This window comes from Octopus sinensis, linkage group LG10 (assembly GCF_006345805.1).
Source record: "Octopus sinensis linkage group LG10, ASM634580v1, whole genome shotgun sequence".
Classification (NCBI taxonomy): Eukaryota; Metazoa; Mollusca; class Cephalopoda; order Octopoda; family Octopodidae; genus Octopus; species Octopus sinensis.
The window spans coordinates 28,026,908-28,050,429 of NC_043006.1; the positions used below are offsets into that span (position 1 = coordinate 28,026,908).

At 36.6% G+C, this 23,522-nt stretch overlaps 1 protein-coding gene and 1 long non-coding RNA gene across 2 annotated transcripts in view; one reads left to right on the top strand and one right to left on the bottom strand.

Moving 5' to 3' along the window:
• The window catches only part of LOC115216165 (presenilins-associated rhomboid-like protein, mitochondrial), a 20,077-nt gene extending 3,952 nt beyond the window's left edge, over nt 1-16,125 (top strand). The window contains exons 2-9 of the mRNA XM_029785363.2: nt 1,341-1,551; nt 3,069-3,209; nt 4,353-4,497; nt 9,264-9,413; nt 12,244-12,314; nt 13,454-13,564; nt 14,890-14,987; nt 15,875-16,125. Coding sequence (XP_029641223.1) covers nt 1,341-1,551; nt 3,069-3,209; nt 4,353-4,497; nt 9,264-9,413; nt 12,244-12,314; nt 13,454-13,564; nt 14,890-14,987; nt 15,875-15,962 — 1,015 coding nt within the window. The 3' untranslated portion in view covers nt 15,963-16,125. The remainder of the gene's footprint in view (nt 1-1,340; nt 1,552-3,068; nt 3,210-4,352; nt 4,498-9,263; nt 9,414-12,243; nt 12,315-13,453; nt 13,565-14,889; nt 14,988-15,874) is intronic.
• Nucleotides 3,207-22,070, bottom strand: LOC118765069. The gene is made up of 3 exons (XR_005000917.1): nt 21,100-22,070; nt 19,131-19,273; nt 3,207-4,161 (listed from the first exon to the last, which is right to left on the bottom strand). It is a non-coding gene; the product is annotated as an uncharacterized LOC118765069 (long non-coding RNA).
• Between the last annotated feature and the right edge of the window lie 1,452 nt (nt 22,071-23,522).

Genomic DNA, 23,522 nt, shown 5'->3' on the forward strand with positions numbered 1-23,522 from the left:
CTAGGTGATGGATTAAATTTAACTATCCAAGAAGAGGAACAATCTCTTTATAAATTTATAATTTTTACCTACCACATTAGCATCATACATGAAAATAAACTTTTTGACCAAACAACCAGACCTGCTGTAACTAAAGCTTTCTAGATGAAAGCCTTAACAAAAGTTTGAAATAAAATAACATTCTATTCTATTAAAGTGCTAATGACAGATTCTTGTGGTGTAAAATATGTCATGCTGTGGAAAGGGGATAGTGAGAGAGAGAGAGATTCAAATGAATGCTATTTGCAAGCACACACACACATACTATGCACACACACACACACACACACATTAGCTGTTTGTGTGTGTGTGTGAGAGAGTGGGGAGTATGTGTATATGTGCATGTGTCATTAGTGATCATGTGTGTGAGTGTATGTATTTTTCCAGCTATCTATATTAATAACTGTTCCTAACTTTCTTCATAAAATTTGTGTAATGCTAAATCCCGGATAAAGGTGCTACCAACTATACAGTGTCAAATGCTTCTTTATTGAAATGGTGTTTGGTGTGTTACAGTGGACAATGATCATAGAGGATGACAGCAAAAATTGAACCAAGAAAAACAGATTAGATATACTCTTTTACTTGTTTCAGTCATTTGATTGCGGCCATGCAGGAGCACCACCTTTAATCGAGCAACTCGACCCCGGGACTTATTCTTTGTAAGCCCAGTACTTATTCTATCGGTCTCTTTTGCCGAACCGCTAAGTGACGGGGACATAAACACACCAGCATCGGTTGTCAAGCAATGTTAGGGGGACAAACACAGACACACAAACACACACACATACACATACATATATATACATACATATATATGACGGGCTTCTTTCAGTTTCCATCTACCAAATCCATTCACAAGGCTTTGGTTGGCCCGAGGCTATAGTAGAAGACATTTGCCCAAGGTGCCACGCAGTGGGACTGAACCCGGGACCATGTGGTTGGTAAACAAGCTACTTACCACACAGCCACTCCTGTGGAAGAATTTGGAATAAAGAGAGGAGAATGAATGATGATGATAAGTAAGATTATTTTGCACAATGAGAAAACAGACTACAAAAGGAAATATGATTGAAAATAATGAATAAAATTCCTTGAAATTACTCATAAGTTTATGAAGGAAATGACAGGATATCATTACTGAGGGGGGAAATGTTGATAGCTGACACTGCACCACAGAATGGAGTATGGAATTACCATGTATTCTGCTAGTATGGAATTATTCTTAATTTATCTTTATTTTCAGCTTTTCCTCTGTTCTGATTCTTTGTCTTTGTAAAAATTTTAATTTCTTTTTCTAGCAATCTGTTGAAAGTAAGTTGCTTTCAACAAGTTTGGCACAGTGCTCCTCTTTACAGAACTACTCTTACACATTTACCCAGACAATCTCAATGGCGAACTCCATTGCGAAAATTTCACCAAAGAAGCAGACGCCGAGATGATATAGTTGAACAGAAAAATGGATATCCTACCTACCGAGACCTTTTAAAACCATTAGGTTTTACTATTATGGTGGGTTATGAGCTTTATTTTTATTCATTTGTAATTAGCTCAGCATTTTGTAAAACCACACTTAACACTAATAAATCTAACATTTGCATATATAGAGCATATGTCAATAGTTTCTGAGTAATTTTTTTAAAGAAAAGCGAGATAGTATAGCTATGTAGTATTAAATAGAACAACTATATAATACTACATAGCTATACTTTTTGTTCAACTGGCAACTTCGAAATGAATTATGTTGGTCAGATTAACTTTCTCTTTTTCTGGCAGAAATCGAACTGATGAGTAAAGTGACAACTCAGCTGATAACTGGGATTGAATCTACTTCTCCTGTTTTGAAATCCAACATCTTGCCACCTAGTCCAGGTTGACACCCCTTAGCGAACAAACCAGGTCAGATTAGCGTTTTCTTTTCTATAGCAACTATTTACTTCCCTTGTCTTCAGAAGTTAAAATAATTATTTTGTCTTGACTGCTTCTTCACCAATAACTCTCAACTAAATGTTTACCAAGAAGCCTCAAATGCCTCAGCAATTTCTTCAGTTGGCATTTTACTCAACTTTAAATTTCTCATCCAAATTTTAGTTCTACTTTCAACGCCTTTTGATATAGTAGATAATTAGTTACTTGATGTAACTTTATATTAGCTGTTTTTATAATTATCATTATAATAATAGGTATCTAGTTACTTTCCTCCTTTGGAATCATTTCTGCTCACTCTTCTCATATTAACCTTGATAACTAAATTATGCAATAGGGTATGTAATCATTTGATTTATTACTAAGAAAGTCAGGCATATTGGATAATATAGTGTTAAATGGATGTCTTATCAAGAACACCTTTCATCATAGATTTATCTGCTCAATTAGAGCAATGACTAAGGAGATGATCTTGTTTGAATTCTAGCATCAAAAGATCCAAGCTTTAGAGTAAATTTTCTCTTTTATAACTGCTTCAAATGAATCGTTAGCATTTCTGTTTATTGATTAGTTTAACACATTTTTTCCAATTCCTACAATGCTGATTGCTGTGATATCTTTTTTTCTTAAATAAGTACAACCTCTTATTTGTTCATTTAAACTCATTCTTACAAAGAGACAGTGTTAGTTTTAATATTTTTCTCAGCTTTCAGTAATCCACAAAATGAAAAAAATCCCTAGATTTATGTTGTGCATTATCTACCAGTTTAACAGTTTATGAACAATTCAGTATCTTTCGAAGAGTACAAGCTGCTTGTCTTTTATCAGAGGATGAGTTTCTCCCACCCACCAGTCATGGAGCAATAGGTACTGTCTGCTTTCCTCTCACCAAATCACATTGAAAAAAAAACAACAAAAACAAATAAACTCGTTCATTTTCATCTGAAATGCTAATTTTTAGTTTTAATCATGTTATGATGTCTTGGGTAAAGTCCATATAATAGTTATAACTACTTCATAGATGTTTGCAGCCTAATTTAAACAGAAGTATTTTGTATCGTCATCATTATCATTATTATTTTCTTTTTTTTTCATTTTCTTAGTTCAGTGGAGCATGCTTTGCTGGCAGTATGGTATGGCAATATGAAATGACACGTTTGAAGGCAAAAAAAATTATTAGTAACTGGATTTCAAACGAGGGAAGAGATGTATTCTACCCTAAATCCCACAGCTTTCGTTCACATGTAAGTTATCTTGATTTCATCCAGAAGACGTTTTTCCTTTTGTTTTTATTCATTAATTTTTATTTAAAAAATCCTTTTCTGTCCTGTATGAAATAGTTCTGAAAGCTTGTATTCATCATCATCATCATCAAAATCATTTAATGTCTGTTTTCCTTGCTGGCATGGGCTGAGTGGTTTGACAAGATCCAATGAGCCGCAGGATTATGTTGAGTTCCAATGTTAGTTTTGATGTAATTCTATGGCTGGATGATAAACTGACAGGGAACTAGAACTTAAGTTTTGCTGAAGACCAAGTCTATTCAACTGACATAATGGATATTATTGATCATTTCTGCTTCTTCAACAATACAGTTAGTACTGTAGAGGATTCTTGGGAATAGGGAAGAAGCAGTTTAGTGAATTTTTAGCAACAGTATGTTAGCTATATGAGGTATGTATGAAAAGTTAGACAGTGCATCATCACCATTATTATTTAACATTCATGTTCCACACTGACAGTTTCACCGATGGGTCCAAATGCTACATTGTGCTTCAGTGTCTGCTTTGATATGGTTTCTAGGCTGGATGCTCTTCCTAATACCAACCCCTTTACAATGTGTACTGGATGCTTTTTTTGTGGCACCAGCACTAGTGAGGTCACCATGTAGCTTGAATTAAGATCTTCTTTGACCAAGAGTTGCAGTTCAAGTTTTGCTGCCTCTTTGTTAGGTTATAAATTGGACTTTGTGCTTTTTAATAAGCTTTTCAATTTACCTTCATTCATTTTAACTACCTGGTAATGAAAAGTAGAAACATCTGCAGTAGTTGAAGATCAAAAGTTGGTCTTTGGGTAACTTTATAAGAATTTCCTTTGTTGCAAGTATTTGAACCAGATCTTTCCTAGTTCACATTTTTTCGCTGTCAGTATTCTGGTTGGTTATCAGCTACATCAATCTTATCAGTTTGCGAAAGTCTAGAAAGAAAAGAAGACAATGTAGACAGGATTAAGGACATTAGGCCTGATAAACATAAAGTATAAGACCAAAACAGCATGAAAAAGTGTATTAAAACTCATTCAAACTATGTTAGGATAGAAAATCAAGCATTAATATAAAGATGATGCATTTGGCCACTAATAATTAATTCTTTTGTCTTTCTTTTCAGGTAAATATGTGGTGGAACAGTCTCAGTGATGGACAGAAGTATGTAGTTAGCATTATTGGAGCAAATGTTCTTGTATTTCTAGCATGGCGATTGCCATCTGCACAACCTACCTTGATGAAATACTTCTGCAGTAATCCAAACTCTGGTGTGTGAGTTAGAAATTTATTACTCTGTTTTTCTGTTCAAATTCTTCAGATGCCTAGACATTTTTGAAAGAGATAAGCATAAGCATAGTTGTATGGTTAAGAAGTTTGTTTTTCAAGCACATGATTTTGGGTTTAGTCCAAGTGCATAGCACCTCAGGCAAATGTCTCCTGCTATTGCCCTAGGCTGACCAAAACCTCGTGAGTGGATTTGGTAGATAGAAACTGAAAGATGCTTTGTGTGTGTGTGTATGTCTGTGTATTTATACATACGTAGATACATATATATGCGTCTATCTGTGTGTGTGTGTATATATAAAATGTATATATATATATATGCACACTGTCTTATATGTTTCCTTGCTCTCCACTTTTATTCTATTACCTCTGCCTTAACTAAGGCAGAGGTATTGTTTTCAGTCACATTTGTTTGTTTGTCTGTGGACAAGATATCTCAAGAACAGCTGGATGGATTCAGGTGACACTTTCAGTGATGTTTGGCCTCATGACTGGCACAAACTGATTAGATTTTGGAATTGATCCGGTACTGGAAAAGGATTCAGGATTATTTTTCCTTTTCTTTTTACTTAAGTTTTGAGAGCGGTCTGGTTCATTTTTAGTATTCTTGTTTGTGAGAGCACTCAAGTTTATTTCAGACATTCGCATTTTAAAAATCATCTCCGAATAATTGTTGAGAGGATGTTGGTATTGCCTTGGCCGAGATTTGTACTCTCTGAGTGCTCTTGTTCTGTCTAGATCTGTTTCTTAGCCTGTATGGCTCTGTGTACTGTATCATTCCACCACCTTGTTAACTTCTGCTTGGCTGAGACATTGTGTTATGCTAGAATCTGTCTATAGCTTTCAGCAACATTTGTCTTCCAGTTGTATTTCATTTGTTTTTTCCTTGCAGCATGGGTTAGATGGATATAGTTTTGAGGAGAGGGAAGGTTAGCTTCTAGGGGTATTCAGAGTGAAATCCTAAGGCTGCTGGAGATAAAGGTTGTCTCCATGTTCTCAGGGTAGGGCTAGCCAAAGTGAAGAAATAGGGTATGTAGGCATGGTGGTAATTTGATACAGCTAGGTATAAATGTTGTTTAAATTATGTGGCTTGAAATATTGGAAGAGACGGGTTGCAGAGTTATCCTGTTAGTTGAGAATAAGATTATTTCCATGGTTCTATATAGAGGAGAAATGTTTAGCTACAAGTTGTTATTGTTGATGAGAGAGGTGGCTGAGTGGAAGTACTATATCACAGCAAATCACACAAATTTGTTACAATACTCTTGATTTAATTATCGTTACCACATATAGTTTAAGAAATATTGTTTTATCAACTTTTCCATGCTTGCATGGGTCAGATGGAATCCATTGAGGCAAATTTTCTATAGCCAGATGCCTTTCTTGTTTTCAAGCAACATAATATACAGAAATATATATATATACATTATATATACATACATACACACACACACACACATATATATATATATATATTTCGTTTTTGGATTTGGTTTGCAAGATTCTTTATATGAGTTCGTGTGTTGAAGCATATTCTGTTGTGTCTGGGGAGAGTCATTCTCTTTTAGTACCTTATTATTTAACAGACTCACCGGTAAAAAAAGACGAAATAAGTGGAAATTTTACCGGTGAGTGGGTTAAATAATAAGGTACTAAAAGAGAATGACTCTCCCCAGACACAACAGTATATATATATATATATATATTTATATATACATAAAAATATATCACTAGAAAACGAATAGCCTGGGCAAAGTTTAGAAAGCTCCTACTCCTACTGGTGACAAAAGGTCTCTCGCTCAGAGTGAAAGGTAGATTGTATGATGCATGTGTGCGAACTGCCATGCTTCACGGTAGTGAAACATGGGCTGTGACTGCAGAGGACATGCGTAGGCTTGAAAGAAATGAAGCTAGCATGATCCGCTGGATGTGTAATGTCAGTGTGCACACATGACAGAGTGTAAGCACCCTGAGAGAAATGCTGAACATAAGAAGCATCAGATGTGGTGTGCAAGAGAGACGTTTGCGCTGGTAAGGTCATGTACTGCGGATGGATGAGGAGAGATGTGTGAAGAAGTGCCACTCCCAAACAGTTGAAGCATGACCTTTGAATGTTGGGTCTCACAGAGGCAATGACAAAAGACCGAGACCTCCGGAGATATGCTGTGACTGCGAAGACCCGACAAATAACGTGAGTTCATAGCTGTTTCCTGCACCAGCTTCACATAGAAGCCCTAGCCCATTCAAAGTGCCCTGGATCACAGGATAGCCTGCTGTGCTTACCTTGGATCGTAGGGTGACCTGCTGTGCTTGAGGAGACTTATTGAGTCAAGTACATCAACATCAAAAAATCAAATGGAAATTGTAGTTGTGATACCTGTGCTGGTGACATGTAAAAAGCACCATCTGGATGTGGCCAATGCCAGCACCGCCTTGACTGGCTTCCATGCTGGTGGCACGTAAAAAGCACCAATTGATTGTGACTGTTGCTAGCCTCCCCTGGCACCTATGCTGGTGGCATAAAAAGCACCATCCGTACGTGGTCAATGCCAGCACTGCCTTAACTGGCTTCCGTGCCGGTGGCACGTAAAAAGCACCAACCAATCGTGGCATGTTAAAAAGCACCCACTACACTCTCGGAGTCGTTGGCATTAGGAAGGGCATCCAGCTGTAGAAACACTGCCAGATCAGACTGGAGCCTGGTGCAGCCTCCTGGCTTCCCAGACCCCGGTCGAACTGTCCAACCCATGCTAGCATGGAAAACGGACGTTAAACGCTGATGTATTACATATATATGTATATATACATATATATATGTATAGATATATGTACATATATATATATATAAATACACACATATATATATCTACATATATATATATGTATGTTATTCTTTCACTTTTGACATGTAATACTGAACCAGTACCAATGTTATATTGTTTTAATAAAAAAAAAAAAAATGTTGATACTCATGGGGTGTGATACTATTACCTTATAAAATTTGATTTGATATGGTTGAGCCGTTTGAGAATGCATAGGGAACAGACAGGCAAAGAATTTTATAAATATAGAGATAACTAGTCCTAGAACCTTTCGATAGCACCTCACACACACACACACAGATGTTTGCAAACAGATTTATGTTTATAAAAGAACAGATATATAATAACTTTATTTATCAAAAAATGCTATGAGGATAAAAAATAAACCTTCTTTTCAATAATGTTATTCAATAAAGCCACCATCAGCTTCAACAACTGCTTCTATATGAGATCTAAATCATCTACATGCTCGAATCAAATGTTCCTGGTTCATTTTGGACATTACTCTGACTATGGCAGCTTTCAAAGAATCTTTGATGTTATGAGTGTGTTCATTGACCTCTCTCTCAACAATGCTCCACATGTAATAATTCAATGGATTGAGATCTGAGGAATTAGGAGGCTTATGTAATCATGAAAATTTTCAGCTATCCGTTCCTGTGTTACTAGAACCATGTATGATAGTGCAGAGTCTTACTGAAACACATATGGCTTTCCATTGCATACACTATCTAGGGCTTAACAATTATTTCCAGGACTTCAATGTAGATGGCAGAGTTAACTCTAAGGCCTCGTGGAAAGAAGTAAGGAGGCATCACATGTCCTTCATTGCTGACAACCCCTAAAACAATGACAGTTGCAGGAAATTTTGTATGCATAACACTTGGAACTTCAGAAGTGTCTGCACATAACCATTTGTCATTTCTTCTGTTAACGTTTTGATCTTGGTTGAAGTTTTTCTTGTTTGAGAAAAACCAAATCAAATCTTCTTCTGCTGGATTTTTCAGTTTGTTTAAGAGCCTTTTAGATTTGATGTAGTGATTTTCGTTTGCTTTTTCTAACAAATTGATCTGTCCTCATCATATAAGACTTACATCTGTTGTCTTCACGGACAACATTTCTGACTATTCCTTCTAACACATGGAGATCTTTTGCAATTGTACTCATGGACTTTCTGGTATTGTAATCAATGATCTGTTGAACTTGCTGGATAAATTCAGGTGTTCTGAAGATTTCAGAGCATTTAGAATGCTTTTTATGCTTTGATACTGGTGATATGTTTCCATCTTCAGTCTCTAGCCCCTTACAAACTTTATAGACGAAAGATGGAGCAACTTTTAAAAATCAAGATATTTCCAAATCGCTAATCTCAGCCTTTATAACCACAATAACAGCATGCCTCTTCATTTCTTGAATAAGCTGAGGGTCTGCCATTATTATTTTCTGAAACAAAGATTATACAGAGTTAGCAAAAAATGCAGCAATGACCCCAAAAAAGTATGTCTTCAAACACCTTCCACACCCTGTATGAGAGTGTGTGTGTGTGTGTGTGTGTTGTGTGTGTGTGTGTGTGGTGAATGTGAGTGTGTGTGTGTTTGCGTCTTCTTGTCTTGACATTATATGATAGCTATGAGTGTCATTGTCATACAAATGATGTTTTTACAATATTCTATGAAAACATGTCCAAGCAAGGATTGGCAACAGGAAGAGCATTCAGACAGAAAATCTGCTTTAATAAATCCATCTGACCATTCAAGGATGGAAAAGTGGACGCTAAAACAATGATAATGATATATTTATCAAATCTTTCTCTAGTTTTGGTCTAGTGCTAGAAAATTCTGTACTTAAGCAATTATTTTTGTTAATTATATTAAAGTTTCCTTTTATTAAGTATTTCATCTAAAATTTTCTCCTTTTTCTTTTTCTAGCGGCACCATGCTGGTCAATGCTTCTGTCAGCATTCAGCCAGTACAACTTTATGCATTTGTTTACTAATATGTATGTCCTCTGGTCGTTTTCAAATGTAGCATTAAATTTATTTGGAAAAGAACAATTCCTTGCCTTTTATCTGAGTTCTGGTAAGTGTTTCTCCTTTATTTCATTTCATATTTGTAGCATATTCACAACAGAAATCGTAGTAATCTTCTAGAGTCCAAATACATACAGTAAGAAAGTTTTTTGTAGGGAGGTGGGGCTTCTGTTGACAATGCTCCAGAGAAATTGTTTTCACCTCAATAGACGTCATTGATTGGTTGAAATTGCCGAAATGCAAGAAATTAAAGACCAAATAGCTTACAAACTTCAGAATTTTCTCAAGAAAGCCAAGAGAAAAAGATGTTTTATAAACACATTCTACCAGCATACGAAGTTTAAAATTTTTTAGTTACAAAGAAATTATTTTAAAAATCTGCTGGTCAAAGCGAAAAGATCCGCGAGTTTGTGTTCCTTATGCATTCTAAAACCGAGTTGTCAATTTTCATGTAAAAGGTATCAAAAGATTCAGTAAGCTTTTGGCTACCAACTAGACTATATTTTCATTCACATATTTGCATTATAAAAATTTAACGTTATCACTTTTCTTTTAGTCACCTATCGTAAACAACATTTTATACCACCACCATACTGACAATGAAATCACATTTTCTATATGACTGTGTTCGCATGTTCGTTACCTACGTTAGGCCGATGACTGACAAGTGTATGATGGTTTATGTGGTCCGTCAGTATGCATACATTTTTGTGACTGACACACACACACACATACATCTAAAGACAGATACACACAGGGACAGAGATAGGCTTCCGTTGTGCATTAATGTGTGTGTGTGTGTGTGTGTGTCTTAGTTTATATAAGTAACTCCCCCCACCACAACAGTGAAACACGCCGATATTGAAAGTTTACTTGCAGTGTGGACTTCAAACAAACAACAATGTTCACTTACAAGTACTACCAACATGATTTGACTGATTTAACAGCACTCTCAGTGCTCGCAAATATATCAGAAAAAAAAAAAATATTATTCTGGTTATTATAACAAATTCGGAAACTTGGTGAAGTAGAAAGCCTCAGCAGCTCTTTCAATATAATTACAGAAATGTTATTCCACTCCTTCTAACCAGTTTCAGGATAATTTTTTTAAAAACAGTTCTTGTATTCTTCATCACTGTGAGCCTCAACATTGCACAGCCGTTTTACTGCATTGCTCAGTATTTATTCTACAGCCTATAATGCCACACAGTTCAAAAATATATAGTAATGTCAAATTTATTAATATCTTGCTAAGTATGCTGTGCGTGAGAAGACCTGGCAGGACAAGTGAGACCATAACCCATGGCCTCTACCTGGGATGTAGCCAGTCCACTTATGCATACTTTTCCTTCTTGGGACACAAAACTCTACTTGTGAAGACCTGTTGAGGCAAGTGAGAATCAGAATCGAAATGGAAATGGAAATTTTAGCTGTGATACCAGTGCCAGTGGCACGTAAGTGAACCATCCGAACGTGGTCGTTGCCAGAGCCACCCCGACGGGCCTCCGTGCTGGTGGCACGTAAGAAGCACCATCTGATCGTGGCCGTTGCCAGCCTTGCCTGGCCCCCATGCTGGTGGCACATAAAAAGCACCATCTGATTGTGGCTGTTGCCAGCCTCGCCTGGCCCCGGTGCCAGTGGCACGTAAAAAGTACCATCCGACCATGGTCGTTTACCAGCCCCGTCTGGCAGCTGTGCCGGTGGCACGTAAAAAGCACCCACTACACTCACGGAGTGGTTGGCGTTAGGAAGGGCATCCAGCCGTAGAAGCATTGCCAGATCAGACTGGGCCTGGTGCAGCCTTCTGGCTTCCCAGACCCCAGTTGAACCGTCCAACCCATGCTAGCATGGAAAGCAGACACTAAATGATGATGATACATCCTAGATCGTAGTCATGTAACTGGCATGTAAACAGTACCCTTCGAATGTTGGGCAATATGCTGTGCTTGAGAAGACCTGTCAATCCAAGTGAAATTGTAGTTGTGGCCAATGTAACTGGCACGTAAAAAACACTGTTTGATTGTGGGGCCCTCAACAGAGGCTGTGACAGGTGACTGAGACCTTTGGTGATATGCTGTGCTTGAGTAGACCCGTCAATCCAAGTGAGATCATAGTCATGGCTGATGCTAGTATCACAACTGGCACCCATGCCAATGGCACTAAAAAGCATCCACTACAGTCTTGCAGTGGTTGGAGTTAGGAAGGGCACCCAGCTGTAGAAACTATGCCAAATCAGATTGCAACCTGGTGCCACTCCCCAGCTTACTAGTTTTCAGTCAAACTGTCTAACCCATGCCAGCATGGAAAATGGATGTTAAATGATGATGATGATGATGAATAGTAATGGAATTTAATTTGAACTGTTTAAGGGAGGTAACCAAAACTAGTTTATTGTAACCCCTAGTACAAACTTGCACCAAATTTCACTGTCACTTTAGGGTCTGCAAAGTGAGGACTAGTAATACGCTAATTAACTTTATCTCTACCCTTAACAAAAATAAAAATATTTTGAACTATAGGAAGAAACTGATATTGAATAAATCTTTTAGGAAAACAGGTGGCAAGCTAACAGAATCGTTAGTGCATCAGATTTGCAGTATTTCTTTTGATTCTGAGCTCAACTTTATTCTCTATCCTTTGATATGGAGGGTCGATGAAATATTGTACCAGTCAAGTATTTGGTGGATCTAATTGATTAACATCATCCACTCAAAATCACCGGTCTTGTGCCATAATTAGATGGCATTTTACATGGAAAATACATCTAAGTTTACTTCAGTTTATTCCAAGTATATCACAATGTTGTTTATCTTTTTGGTTTGTTAAAAAAACCTAGCATAGAAAATGTGGTATTAATAATAATAATATTTATTTTCTAGCCACCGTTGCCTCTCTGCTCAGCTACTGTGTCAAGATTACTCGATGCCAATTTACACCTTCTGTTGGTGCTGTAAGTTTTAGTTTTTGTTCTAAGGCTCTAATTTTAACTCATTCTATTCTATTTTCCCCCCTTAAACTTTTTAATTCTGTATTTACTATTTATTCTAAATACTATATTATTGAGTGCAGCAAACATAATTGAAAAGAGGTAAAAATCTTAGCAAGCTCACACTGTAACTTTGCTTTGATACCTGGTTGATCCTTCAGCTCAGCTTCAATGGAAGACATATTTCAAAGGTATCCCACCAACCTTTATCTATATCAAGATACTTATTCCTGTTCAGAGAGAGAGTCACCTCCCCTTCTTTTAAATACACTTCCATTCAGCTGAGAAGGCTTTTTCTTGTCTTGTAAGTTACTTGACAACCTTACTAATGCTGGTGGCATGGAAAAAAAAAAATCACCCAGTAAATGCTGTTAAACAGTTGGTGATAGGAAGAACATTCAGGTATAGAAAACACCAATGCTGTCTTTGGAGCTTGACAGTTGTGTGATTTGTAGGATCCTGTCAAACCGATGCTAGCATGGAAAACAGAAGATGATGCTGATATATATGTGAAGGCACATTGCCTAGTGGTTAGGCTATCAATCCTTATGTCATGGATTCAGTTTCTGGAGGGTGGCATGTTGTGTCCTTGAGCATGGCACTTCATTTTATGTTGCTCCAGTCTCTCTCTCCCTCTTGCTGTTACATCCTCAGTGTTCTGTTGAGTCAAGGAGGTGGGAAAGAGCGTTATGTTTGCTCATCACCACACAGGCACCTAAAGCAGTTAGTGAAAACCTGGTATATGCTACCAAGTCACGTTTGGTTGCAAGTGATAGCTATGGTTTCATATATATTATTTATGTATATATATATATATCTGTACATACATCATCATTTAACATCCATCTTCCATACCGACATGGGTCGGACAGTTTGAAATGATCCAATGAGTTGGAAGACTGTGCATATACACATACAAACAGACTTCCGTAGTTTCTGCTTACCAATTCTACTCACAAAATATTGGTTGGCTCTGCATTTGCTAGTAATAGTAATATTTGTTTACCAAACCAAAGCATGATTACATTCATATTTTACAGTTACTTTTTTAAAGACATTGATCTATGATGTTAGTAATTCTTTCTTTTTTTATTTATTGTTAGTCTGGTGCCCTGATGGCTGTTCTGGGAGCTGTCTGCCTTACTTATCCTAATGCACAATTATCAATAGCATTTATTGGTGATATCATCCCTCATTCTTTTTCAGCTAGTGCAGTGAGTATCCTTATGAAATTTATTAACATTACGTAGATGTGTCCAGCATTGTTGTTGTTTAGCCCCATGTTAGCTCTGATAGAACCAGCTTATAATCAAAGGCTTTCATAGTGTTTCCCCAAAGTACATTAACCAATGAGTCTACTTTATTTCTTTAAGCTGATAGGTATGTAGTCTCAGGCAGGTTGGTTTGAAAAATGTCAAGCTTTCTCTTTCGTTTTATTTTGGAGTTTTTGATTTCCTTGTTGGGTTACCTCTGTTGTAGTGTGAGTTATATATACCTCTTTAATAAAGATACTAAGGGGAAAGTGAAGAACCATGTTGTTATATCTACACGTCTTGTTGTATAAAACCGTTTTCATTGATTTAGGCTATGATTTTGGAAAAGAAAAGAAAGCTATTCAGTTACAAAATGAAGAGAAAGTGTTTATGAAATTACCTAAATCAACAGAGATAGAAACATCAAGTTTTATCTTTGGAACACTAGTGTTTCTGTTTATTACTGAATTGCACTTAGTTTTATGTACCTAAGAATAGTAAAAAATTGCAGCAGGGAAGTATGTATATGTGTGGGTGGATGTTTGATCTAATAAGCAGGGCACATAATTTTATGTTGTTTCACTTTACTCAGCTGAAAATTAGTACTACCTGAGTGTTGATGCAGCTGACCTTGTCCCTAACAGTCTCATCCTGGGTGATCTGCTGGGTCAGGGGTGGGAGAGCTGAGAGGGTGTTTAGCAAAAGCTTGGTACAAGCTACAAGATCATACTCTCTTGCAAGTGATGGCTAAGCAGTAGTTGCAGTACTTCACTTAGATTGTTAATAGCCTTCAGAAAAGGACATCACAAAATATATATTAGACAGTTTAACAGGTTCTGATGGGTCCAAAGACTGTATTGTATTTAAGTGTCTGCTTTGACATAATTTCTACGACTGGATGTCCTTCTTGATACTAACCCCATTAATGTTATGGGAGCTTTTTTCATGGCATCAGCACCAGTGAGGGCTCGCCATACAGTTTGAAAGACTACAAATCCTGAGGGGGAAGCTTTATGCTAGGGGATGAAGGATAAATGTATGAAAAACATGACCAGAGCAGAACAAGTTTCCTGCTGTAGTTTCTACATAACTGGTAGAGCTGGAAAGAGACACAAATAGAAATGAGGTGTCTGGGTGAATCCTCAAGGCACAAGATGAGTAGAAATGAATGTAACAGTGAGAACAGGAGTGTGGGGTGAGGGAGAGAGCCTGTAAAAGTTCAATCTATAAAAATAAACATCATCAAGAAATGGATTATTTATTATATAAGTGCATTTTATTTTTAGGTACTGAAAGTAATCATTGCCTTTGACACAGTTGGTGTACTTGCTGGCTGGAAATTCTTCGATCATGCAGCTCATCTTGGAGGCATGCTGTTTGGACTGTAAGTGAGCATTAATCAACATCATTTCTGAAGTATTTGCTGTTTTTTCTTTCTCTCAAAGCATAACCCTTTTGATACCAATTCACTTTATGACAGCAATCCACAACACTGGTGTGTAATGGCATTCTGAGCAAGTTGTGTTTTTCAACACTCCAAAACTCTAAAGAGAAGATACTCTAAGATAAAATATTACAGCTAGCACCATTCTACATTTGTATATAATCACTACTTTAATCTAGGTGCATATATTGATAAAATTAGTTATCAAATTCTGGTCTAATTTCAAAATTAAACCAAAGCACTTAAACAGTGTAAATAGCTGTGTGGTTAAGGTTGCTTCACAAGCACAAGATTTTGGGTTCAGTCTCACTGTGCAGCATCTTGGGCAAGTGTCTTCTACTATAGTCCTAGGCCTACCAATGTCTTGTGAATTTGGTAAAATGGAACTGTGCAGAAGCATGTGATTGTGTTTGTCTTTCACTGTCTGACAAACAGTGTTGATTTGTTTATTTTCTTGAAATTTAGTGGTTCAGCAAAAAGCATCAATAGAATAGGTACTGAAACCAGTGAAAGAGTTTATTTCATTAAATATATTGTCATGAAAGTCTAAACGTAATATTTCTTAACTTTCACTGAAATCAAACTTGCGTTGTTTTTTTTATATCAATTCAGATTTTTCTAGGTCAGCTTCACTTATCATCTTTCCAAGTTGGCTGAAAATAAGTTCCAGCAAGGTTGATTATATCCTGCTCTACTGGAAAACTAGGGGTTTTGGCTTTAGTGGTGGGGTAACATAGGCCTAATTCTAAACTTCTGATAATGTAGTAATTTGAAACTTAAAATATTGTATATAGATAATATTTTGTATTTCCATTTTTGATTTTCAGATGGTATGTGACATATGGTAGAAAACTGATCTGGGAACAGCGTGAATCAGTACAGAAATGGTGGCACCACATTAGAGGAGATCCTTGAAAATTACACATGTACACAAACTCAAATTGTGATATATTTGTCATTTTGTTGGAATTACGATAATCTTACATTATTACAATTTTTTTTATATAATTTATTCCAATAAAACATAAAAGTATTTCTCCACAAGATTTCTACCTTAAAAAAGTTCAATAAAAAAAAAGTTAACATTGATTTTTGTCAGTCTCTTCAAAGCATTCAGCATGTGAATGAAAAGCTTATATAAATGCCTTCCTTACATATTGTTGTCCTAATAAATTTGTAAACACCTGTCAGTTCCTTGATGTAACTGCTGAGGTGGCCATAAGGACAAAAGTACATGCCCAAAGTGAGGTGTGCTCTAGTACCAGTGTCTTTAACAAATTTCTCTTGTGTCACTCCAAGATTGATGACTCTTATAACCCATACTCAAGAGAATGTTTGGGCTTGCAGTAGGATAAATCTTCATGAAAAAAGCAGTTTGTCAAAGAAGTGTCAGTGTCTATTAACTTTACTCACAGTTGGCAGTAGTGCTATCTTAAATGTATTTTGAGAGCATTCTCTCTTGAAGATAGCAGCACTGGCAACATCCAGCGCTGCATTAAAAAGCATTGACTACCTTTGGAGAAACTGTGCAAAGACGTTTGAAATAAAAGCCTTCAATCCTCAACAAAATCACCATATAAGTGGCATCACCAACTTCCTTCATAGCTCTGAAGCTTGGATAGCATGAACACTTCCATATGAACTGCCTCCAGCGTATCCTGGGAGTTATCTGACAGGATCTATGTACCTCACAATAAAATCCTTGTGAGGACTAATGATTACACTGGCCAAAAAATTCTAGCTTTTTGTCTGTTGACCTAACTTTGAGATCTGTTTTGGGGTAATCTGGAGTCACTGAGTTTAAAAATGGCAATAATTTTTTTCTATGAGCTGGCCCATATTAGCTCCACCTGTATCTCCATGTATTAGAAATTTCTCGATGCATTTTTTGTAGGGTACGTTAGCAGTAAGAGCCTCGGTGTCATTTGAGCGTTCAGTGAGTGAGGTTGTGACGTTCTGTCGGCCTAGTATATGTACCTGTGTAGAAGTGTGTTTCCTAAAAAACTGTGTGCTTAGTCATCTTAATCTGCATTGTTAATCTCTTCTTACGAATCAACAAATGTACAAAAGATATTATAGTTAAACATTTCTACTGAATATTTATAAATATGCTCCTTATCTCTCTTTACATATTTATTTCATGAAATAACGCAGGGGTTCAGTAGCACGGCATCATTGCGAAGGAAATGTTTGAATTACCGACTCTTTTTGTGATATATGTGGGTGTTTTACAGTCAAAGAAGAATGAACATTAGTGACTTTGTGAAAAGATCCTACTTGACTTACTTTAAGATTAATGTTGGTGATGAGGATAAATCGTGAACTTTGCACAATGTATGTAAACCCTGTGTCAAAAATCCATGCCAATGGATAAAGGCCACAAGGAAACAATTAACATTTGGCATTCCTAAGGTATGGTGGGAGCCAAAGAACCATGTAAATGAGTGTTAGTTTTGTCTCATGAAGACCTGTTTATAGTAAGAAAACAAGCTATGCAAATCTGGATTTAGCAGTTCATCCAGTGTTTCACTCAGATGAAATACCAGTACCCGTTTCCAAGGATCTACCTTCACTGCAAAATAAAATGATATATGTGAAGTAGATGTAAATCATGAAAATGACAGTGATATAGACATTGTAGAAATATCAACCACTGAACATGAAAACTTCAACCAGGCAGAACTTGATCTTGTTAGAGACTTAGGATTGTTAGAAGACTTATCAGAACTTCTAGGTGTAAAGAGAAGAATCTGTTACAGAAAGAAACGTGACTTTTTATCGGAATAGGGGAAAAAAGATATCTTGACATTCTTTACAGCTGAAAAAGATTTTGTTTACTCTTGAGACGTGGCAGAACTGTTAAACATGATGGGTATTGAACAATATGATCCTAGTGAATGGAGAATCTTTATAAATAGTTCAAAGAAGAGTCTAAAATGTGTATTGCTCCATAATGGAAACTTGTTTGGTGCACTTCCTATTGGTCACTGTGCATTTAAAAGAAAATTATGATCACATAAAAGTTGTATTAGATTTATTCAAGTAAGATGAACACAAATGGGTCATATGTGTGATTCTAAAAATGGTTGACTTTTTACTTGGCCAACACGGAGGGTATACAAAATATCCGTGTTTCCTGTGTTTATGGGATAGCTGAGCAAAAACCAAACACTGGGAACAGAAACTCTGTCCAGTTTGGAAAATTTTGACTGTTGGGGAGAATATCATACACTAACCAAACATCTGTTGAGTGAGAGAAAATCATCTCCCCCACCCCTTTTAAAACAATTTATCAAAGCTGTTAATGTGTAGGGTAACCGTTTCAAATTCATATATACATTTCCTGGACTAAGTTATGATAAAATGCCAGAATTTCTCAAGCTCAATAACTGATGTAGAAAAAAGAGCATGGGATTTATCTGTGGCTGTGATGAAAGGATTTCAAGGGAGTGAAAAGGCTGCAAACTACAAGGATTTGGTGGAGACATTACTTGATAGATTTCATCTTTTAGGCTGCAACATGAGCATAAAGCTTCATTCCTTGTAAGAATCATCTTGATGAATTTCCTGCTAACCTTAGAGACATGAGTGATGAGCGTTTTCATCAAGCAATCAAGATTATGGAGGAAAGATATCAAAACCGATGGAACGCACTGGTGATAGCAGACTACTGTTGGTGTATTCAAAGAGACTGTGTAGACATGAACACTCCCTCAAGTGGAAGTTTGTTCTGTGAGTATGAAGGTATAAGTTTGTGTTTTATCCATCATATTAGAGAATCAGTAATAAGTATTTAGTAAAAGGTGATGCTACATTACATTTCATATTTTATTGACATTATAACTTATGGTTTGAAGCTATGAGTTTTAGTAAACTATCCTCACCAAGTAAATTTATGCAATGCATCATAAAACAGGGTTATGCTATAGAATGAAAACCTGATGTGTTAGAAAAATAAGGGATGCATATTTGAAATCAGCATCTCAAAATTAACTAAAAACAACCACAAAACAGAAGCCAGCAAAAAGTGTGTTAGCTAACATCAAATATAGTAACTGGGACACATGAAAAGAATACACTTACGTTGGTTGTTCCCAAGAATGGCTTATAATGTCCTGTATTTAACATTTAACTGGAGAACTGAAATGCTTTGAGGAAATGCAAGATCAGTCTGTTGTTGCTGGTCATAGCATTTGGTAATGGCTGTATGGAGATGGGGTCTAATACTAGAGAGGGAGAGCAGAAAAGAGTCTTCATTACTATTACCACCACCAACACCTATACATTTCCCCAAAGAGCCAGGCTCACCATCAAGAAAGTCTATAACATCATTAAAAATTAACTAATTGATCTTCCCTCTGGCTGGGTAACCGTGTATCTCCTCTACAACAACACACCTGTTTCTTCCCTCATTCTTGATTGCTCTTACCTTTGGCTAGGAAATCATGTATCTCCTTCACATCAGCACTTGTTTTCTGTCCTCTTGTTAACTCTCCCTCCCTCTGGGTAACCATGTACCTCCTCTGAAGCAAGAGACATGTTTCTGTCATACTCTTAACCATTCATCTAGCACAAGATCACCTCCTCCCCTCTCAAAGATTCCTCATCTTGCAAAGTTACTTGGTGACCCTGTCAGTGCAGGTTCCACTTAAAAGCATTGTCCACACTGTAAAGTGTTTGGAACTTGGAAGGGCATCCAGCTGTAAAAACCATGCCAAAACTGACTTCGCCTATGCTGGTGCCACATAAAAAGCACTCTGTCCATTCTGCAGAGTGGTTGGTGTTAGGAAGTGCATCCAGCTGTAAAAACCATGGCAAAACAGAAGTATGGTGCAGCCTCTGTCCAACCCATGCCAGCATGGAAGGGGGATGTTAAACAATGATGATGATGATAGTCTTCTTAGATCCAAGACAACTAGAATGGTTATATTGCCAATACCACTTACACCAAATCATTCAACCTGCTAGAAACAGCTGCTACCTTACCCTCATATATGTTAGTCATAAAAAAAGAACATTTGAAAAGAGTGGGTAAATTTTTACTATTACACTTGTAATAGTAAAAATTTACTAGAAAATGTCACAGAATAAGAGAAGAAAATGTAAAATATTAAATATTTTGAACGAAAAATTATTTCACAGAAGGAAACAATCACCCAATTGCTTTCCACTAGTGATAGCTATTCTGAAAGCCCACTGATCAGGGATTACTCCTGTCTCATGAGATGGATGTAATGGTGAAAATTTACCAAAAACTGAAATGTCTACTCATAGGTAAGTGTAATGACAGAGTTTTCTCATGGGAAATGTAATTTCAACAGTTATTCCAATTATCCAGCCATAACTTTTCATAGCATTACATTTGTGTAGAAAGCTATCACAAAATATGTGAACAGTGTTTAGTTCTAAGCCTGGTTATTAAAGACGTTCCAACTGTCGACTCATTTTATTTTGCCAGCTTTCGTTTTATGTACATATAATGGTCTTTTAATGTTACATTTAGTGTTATGAGTAATGTTTCAATATCAAAACTGTGTAAAAACTATTTTAGTACTGGGTTTTCTTGAGCCTATGAAACTAATTGTGGTAATTTTTTGATATTTGCATTTAAAATAATCAACAAATTGAAAGGTTATAATCATTAAATATTGCCAATAAAGTAGAACTGAATATTTTATGATCAAAATTATCTTAGATTTATTCTTTTAACGAGTTGCTCGATTAAAGGCGGTGCTCTAGCATGGTCGCAGTCAAATGACTGAAAAGAGTAAAGAGTATACTAATTAAATAGGATAATATCTAAAGCATTTGATAATGATGATTTAAATGAAGATGATAATGCAGCAGAGAAATGATTTTTTTGTATATGAGTTCCCGCGTGTAGAGCTCAAACTCGTCAAGATGTTAATGGGGTACCGACAGAACAATAGTATGAAGTGAAATACAATTCAACATGGAAATAAAAAAATACCCTATAACCCGAAGAAACTAGTGATGGTGTGCGGAGGCCTACAAACGGAGGTCAGACCCCGCTCGAAACTTTAGGACTCACCTAAACTCTTCAACTAGAACAGGTGCCGAGTTTTAGAAATAAGGAGGAAGTTTGTGAGGATCAGAATTATATTCAGCTCATTCCCAACAGGCATGCCTCAACCAAAAAGGGAAGCAACATTCCTGAGAGGTTAGCTTATCCATTCTAAACTACATCATTTCCATTAAACTTCCCCTCAGTGTCTAAAACAGACTCGGGAGACGGATATCATCACTTCGACCGTTAAGTCGATCAAATAAGATCAAAATGTATCAAGTTAAGTAAAAGAAGCAAAATAGAGAAGAGAAGGAAAGGAAAGGAAATGAGAGGAGAGAAAAAAAATGGAGAAAAGAAATGAAGAAGAGAAAGCAGAGAGGAAAGGAAGAGATGCGAGCGACGGTGGTTTTATAAGAATATAACATATTGCATGTCGGGAAAGTTTACATTATATGAACTTATTTTTATTATTATTATATATGTTATATTCAAATAGTAATTAAATACCATAAATAAATTTTTTTAAAATACCATCCTATATTGAAAGGATTTTATAACTTTCACATCGACAACCAATACAAATCTCATTCACGAGACGAGACTCAGTTTCTAGTTCCAGTTGCTGTTGTTTCGCTATGATCCTTGCAAATTATATTTTTGAAATTCGTTCTTAACTTTCGCCAAATATAGTTTGTTGGTTAGCCAGTTAAGAATTTTGAGGAAGGAGGAGTATTTTGGCTTGCAATTAAGATGTTGTTAACAGCGCACCTAAACTTTATTATATTCTTATTTTAATGTATAACTAGTCTCAAATTTCACGAACCTGCCCGGTTATTTAGAATTGTAGAAAATCAGATAAATTTTCTTTCGAATTCACATATCGGTCAGGAATTTGTAGTAGTAAGCCTCAGAAATAACTACTAGTAGTTGGTTGAGTTAGTTGAGAACTAATAGTTATTAGACAAATAAGTACTTTTTGGTTATCTCACCCCCATTAAAAAATTTAAGTTATCTCCTCACTTAAAACTTGGGTTATCTCCGATATATAAAAACCAAAAATTTTTTTCAAGTGAGCTTTATATATGTCTTATTAATTGACATTTTAAGAACTAATTTCTTAATATAAAACAAACGTCGCAATTTTTAAGATGTGTTGTAGAGTATAAGAAAGCTTTTTCGAAGATGCTTCGTTCGGGAAGAGTCTATTTGCAAACACACACATATATATCTACATTTATATAGATATATATGCAGTGGTTCATGCAGGCAAGGCGTGGGTTCGATCCTCGATAGCAAAATTTCACCTAACTGTTCAACAGCACTTTTCTCAGTAAAATAACAGTTTTTCTGTGAGTGACAACAGTTACATTTGCCAGATGCCTTCGCTAAGCAGAATAATGTCTTTGCCACTTGACCTTTCTAACCTTTTCTAGGTCACCAAAAGCTAGACTAGAGATAACAGACTGCCAACGAAATTCATTGTTCTCAACAATACGTCTCTCCTAACTAGTTTTGGATAATTATAATATCTAAAACACCGTAGGAAAAAAGAGTTGGTAAAAAGATGACGCAGAGGCGACCACAGGCAGAATCCAGTTAGTGAGATAATTCAACTGAGAGAGGCTTACAGTGAGAATGTCAACTATGATACAGTATCTTATCACAACACCACTGCGGTTTAAATGTCAGGCACAATGAAGGTATCATTTTATCGACTTCCTACACTTAACATTCACTCTACCTAACTAGTTAAGCAGGTAGCAGTTGACCAAACACAAACAGCAACAACATGTAAGAAAAGACAACTCTATTGTTTTTATATGATACACACACCTGCCCGTCGTTAAAGTAACGGTAAATAAATATTTCTTTACAACTTTAATCCCTGTTCTTCTTCTATCTTGCACACTGCCAACCAACACCTTAACAACAACCATTACAAGTTGGTGACCCACGACTGCAACGAAGAACTAACCGTTACACACACACATATATATATATAGTCCCACTGAGAAGAGGTGGGTCAGCCAGGGCAGCGGCCCAAGGCCCATGAGTTTAAGCAGCCCACAAACCGGACGAAGAAAAAAATACGTGGGTGTACCGTAAATAAATTTAAAAGATACGAAAAAAGTAAATGAAAGAAACTTGTCAACGAATTCCCTGGGTCTACGTCTAATGAATGGGCCTAAGTCCTGCAGGGACGTTAATTATGGAAAAAGGAACTTAACGTGCAGTGAGCACACCTGTTCACCCTCAGCGTATCATCATGGAGCGCCTCACAAGTGGTGACTTCCCCCTCCGCAAAAAGCGAAATAGGAGCCGTTCCAACTTGATCATCCACAACTTGGGTCAGGGCACGACTGTTAGGCAGTAGATTATCACAGATGCTATAAATACTTGTGCAGCCTCCGCCCTCCCTAGCAAGGATAACGTTCTCCCAGACCAGA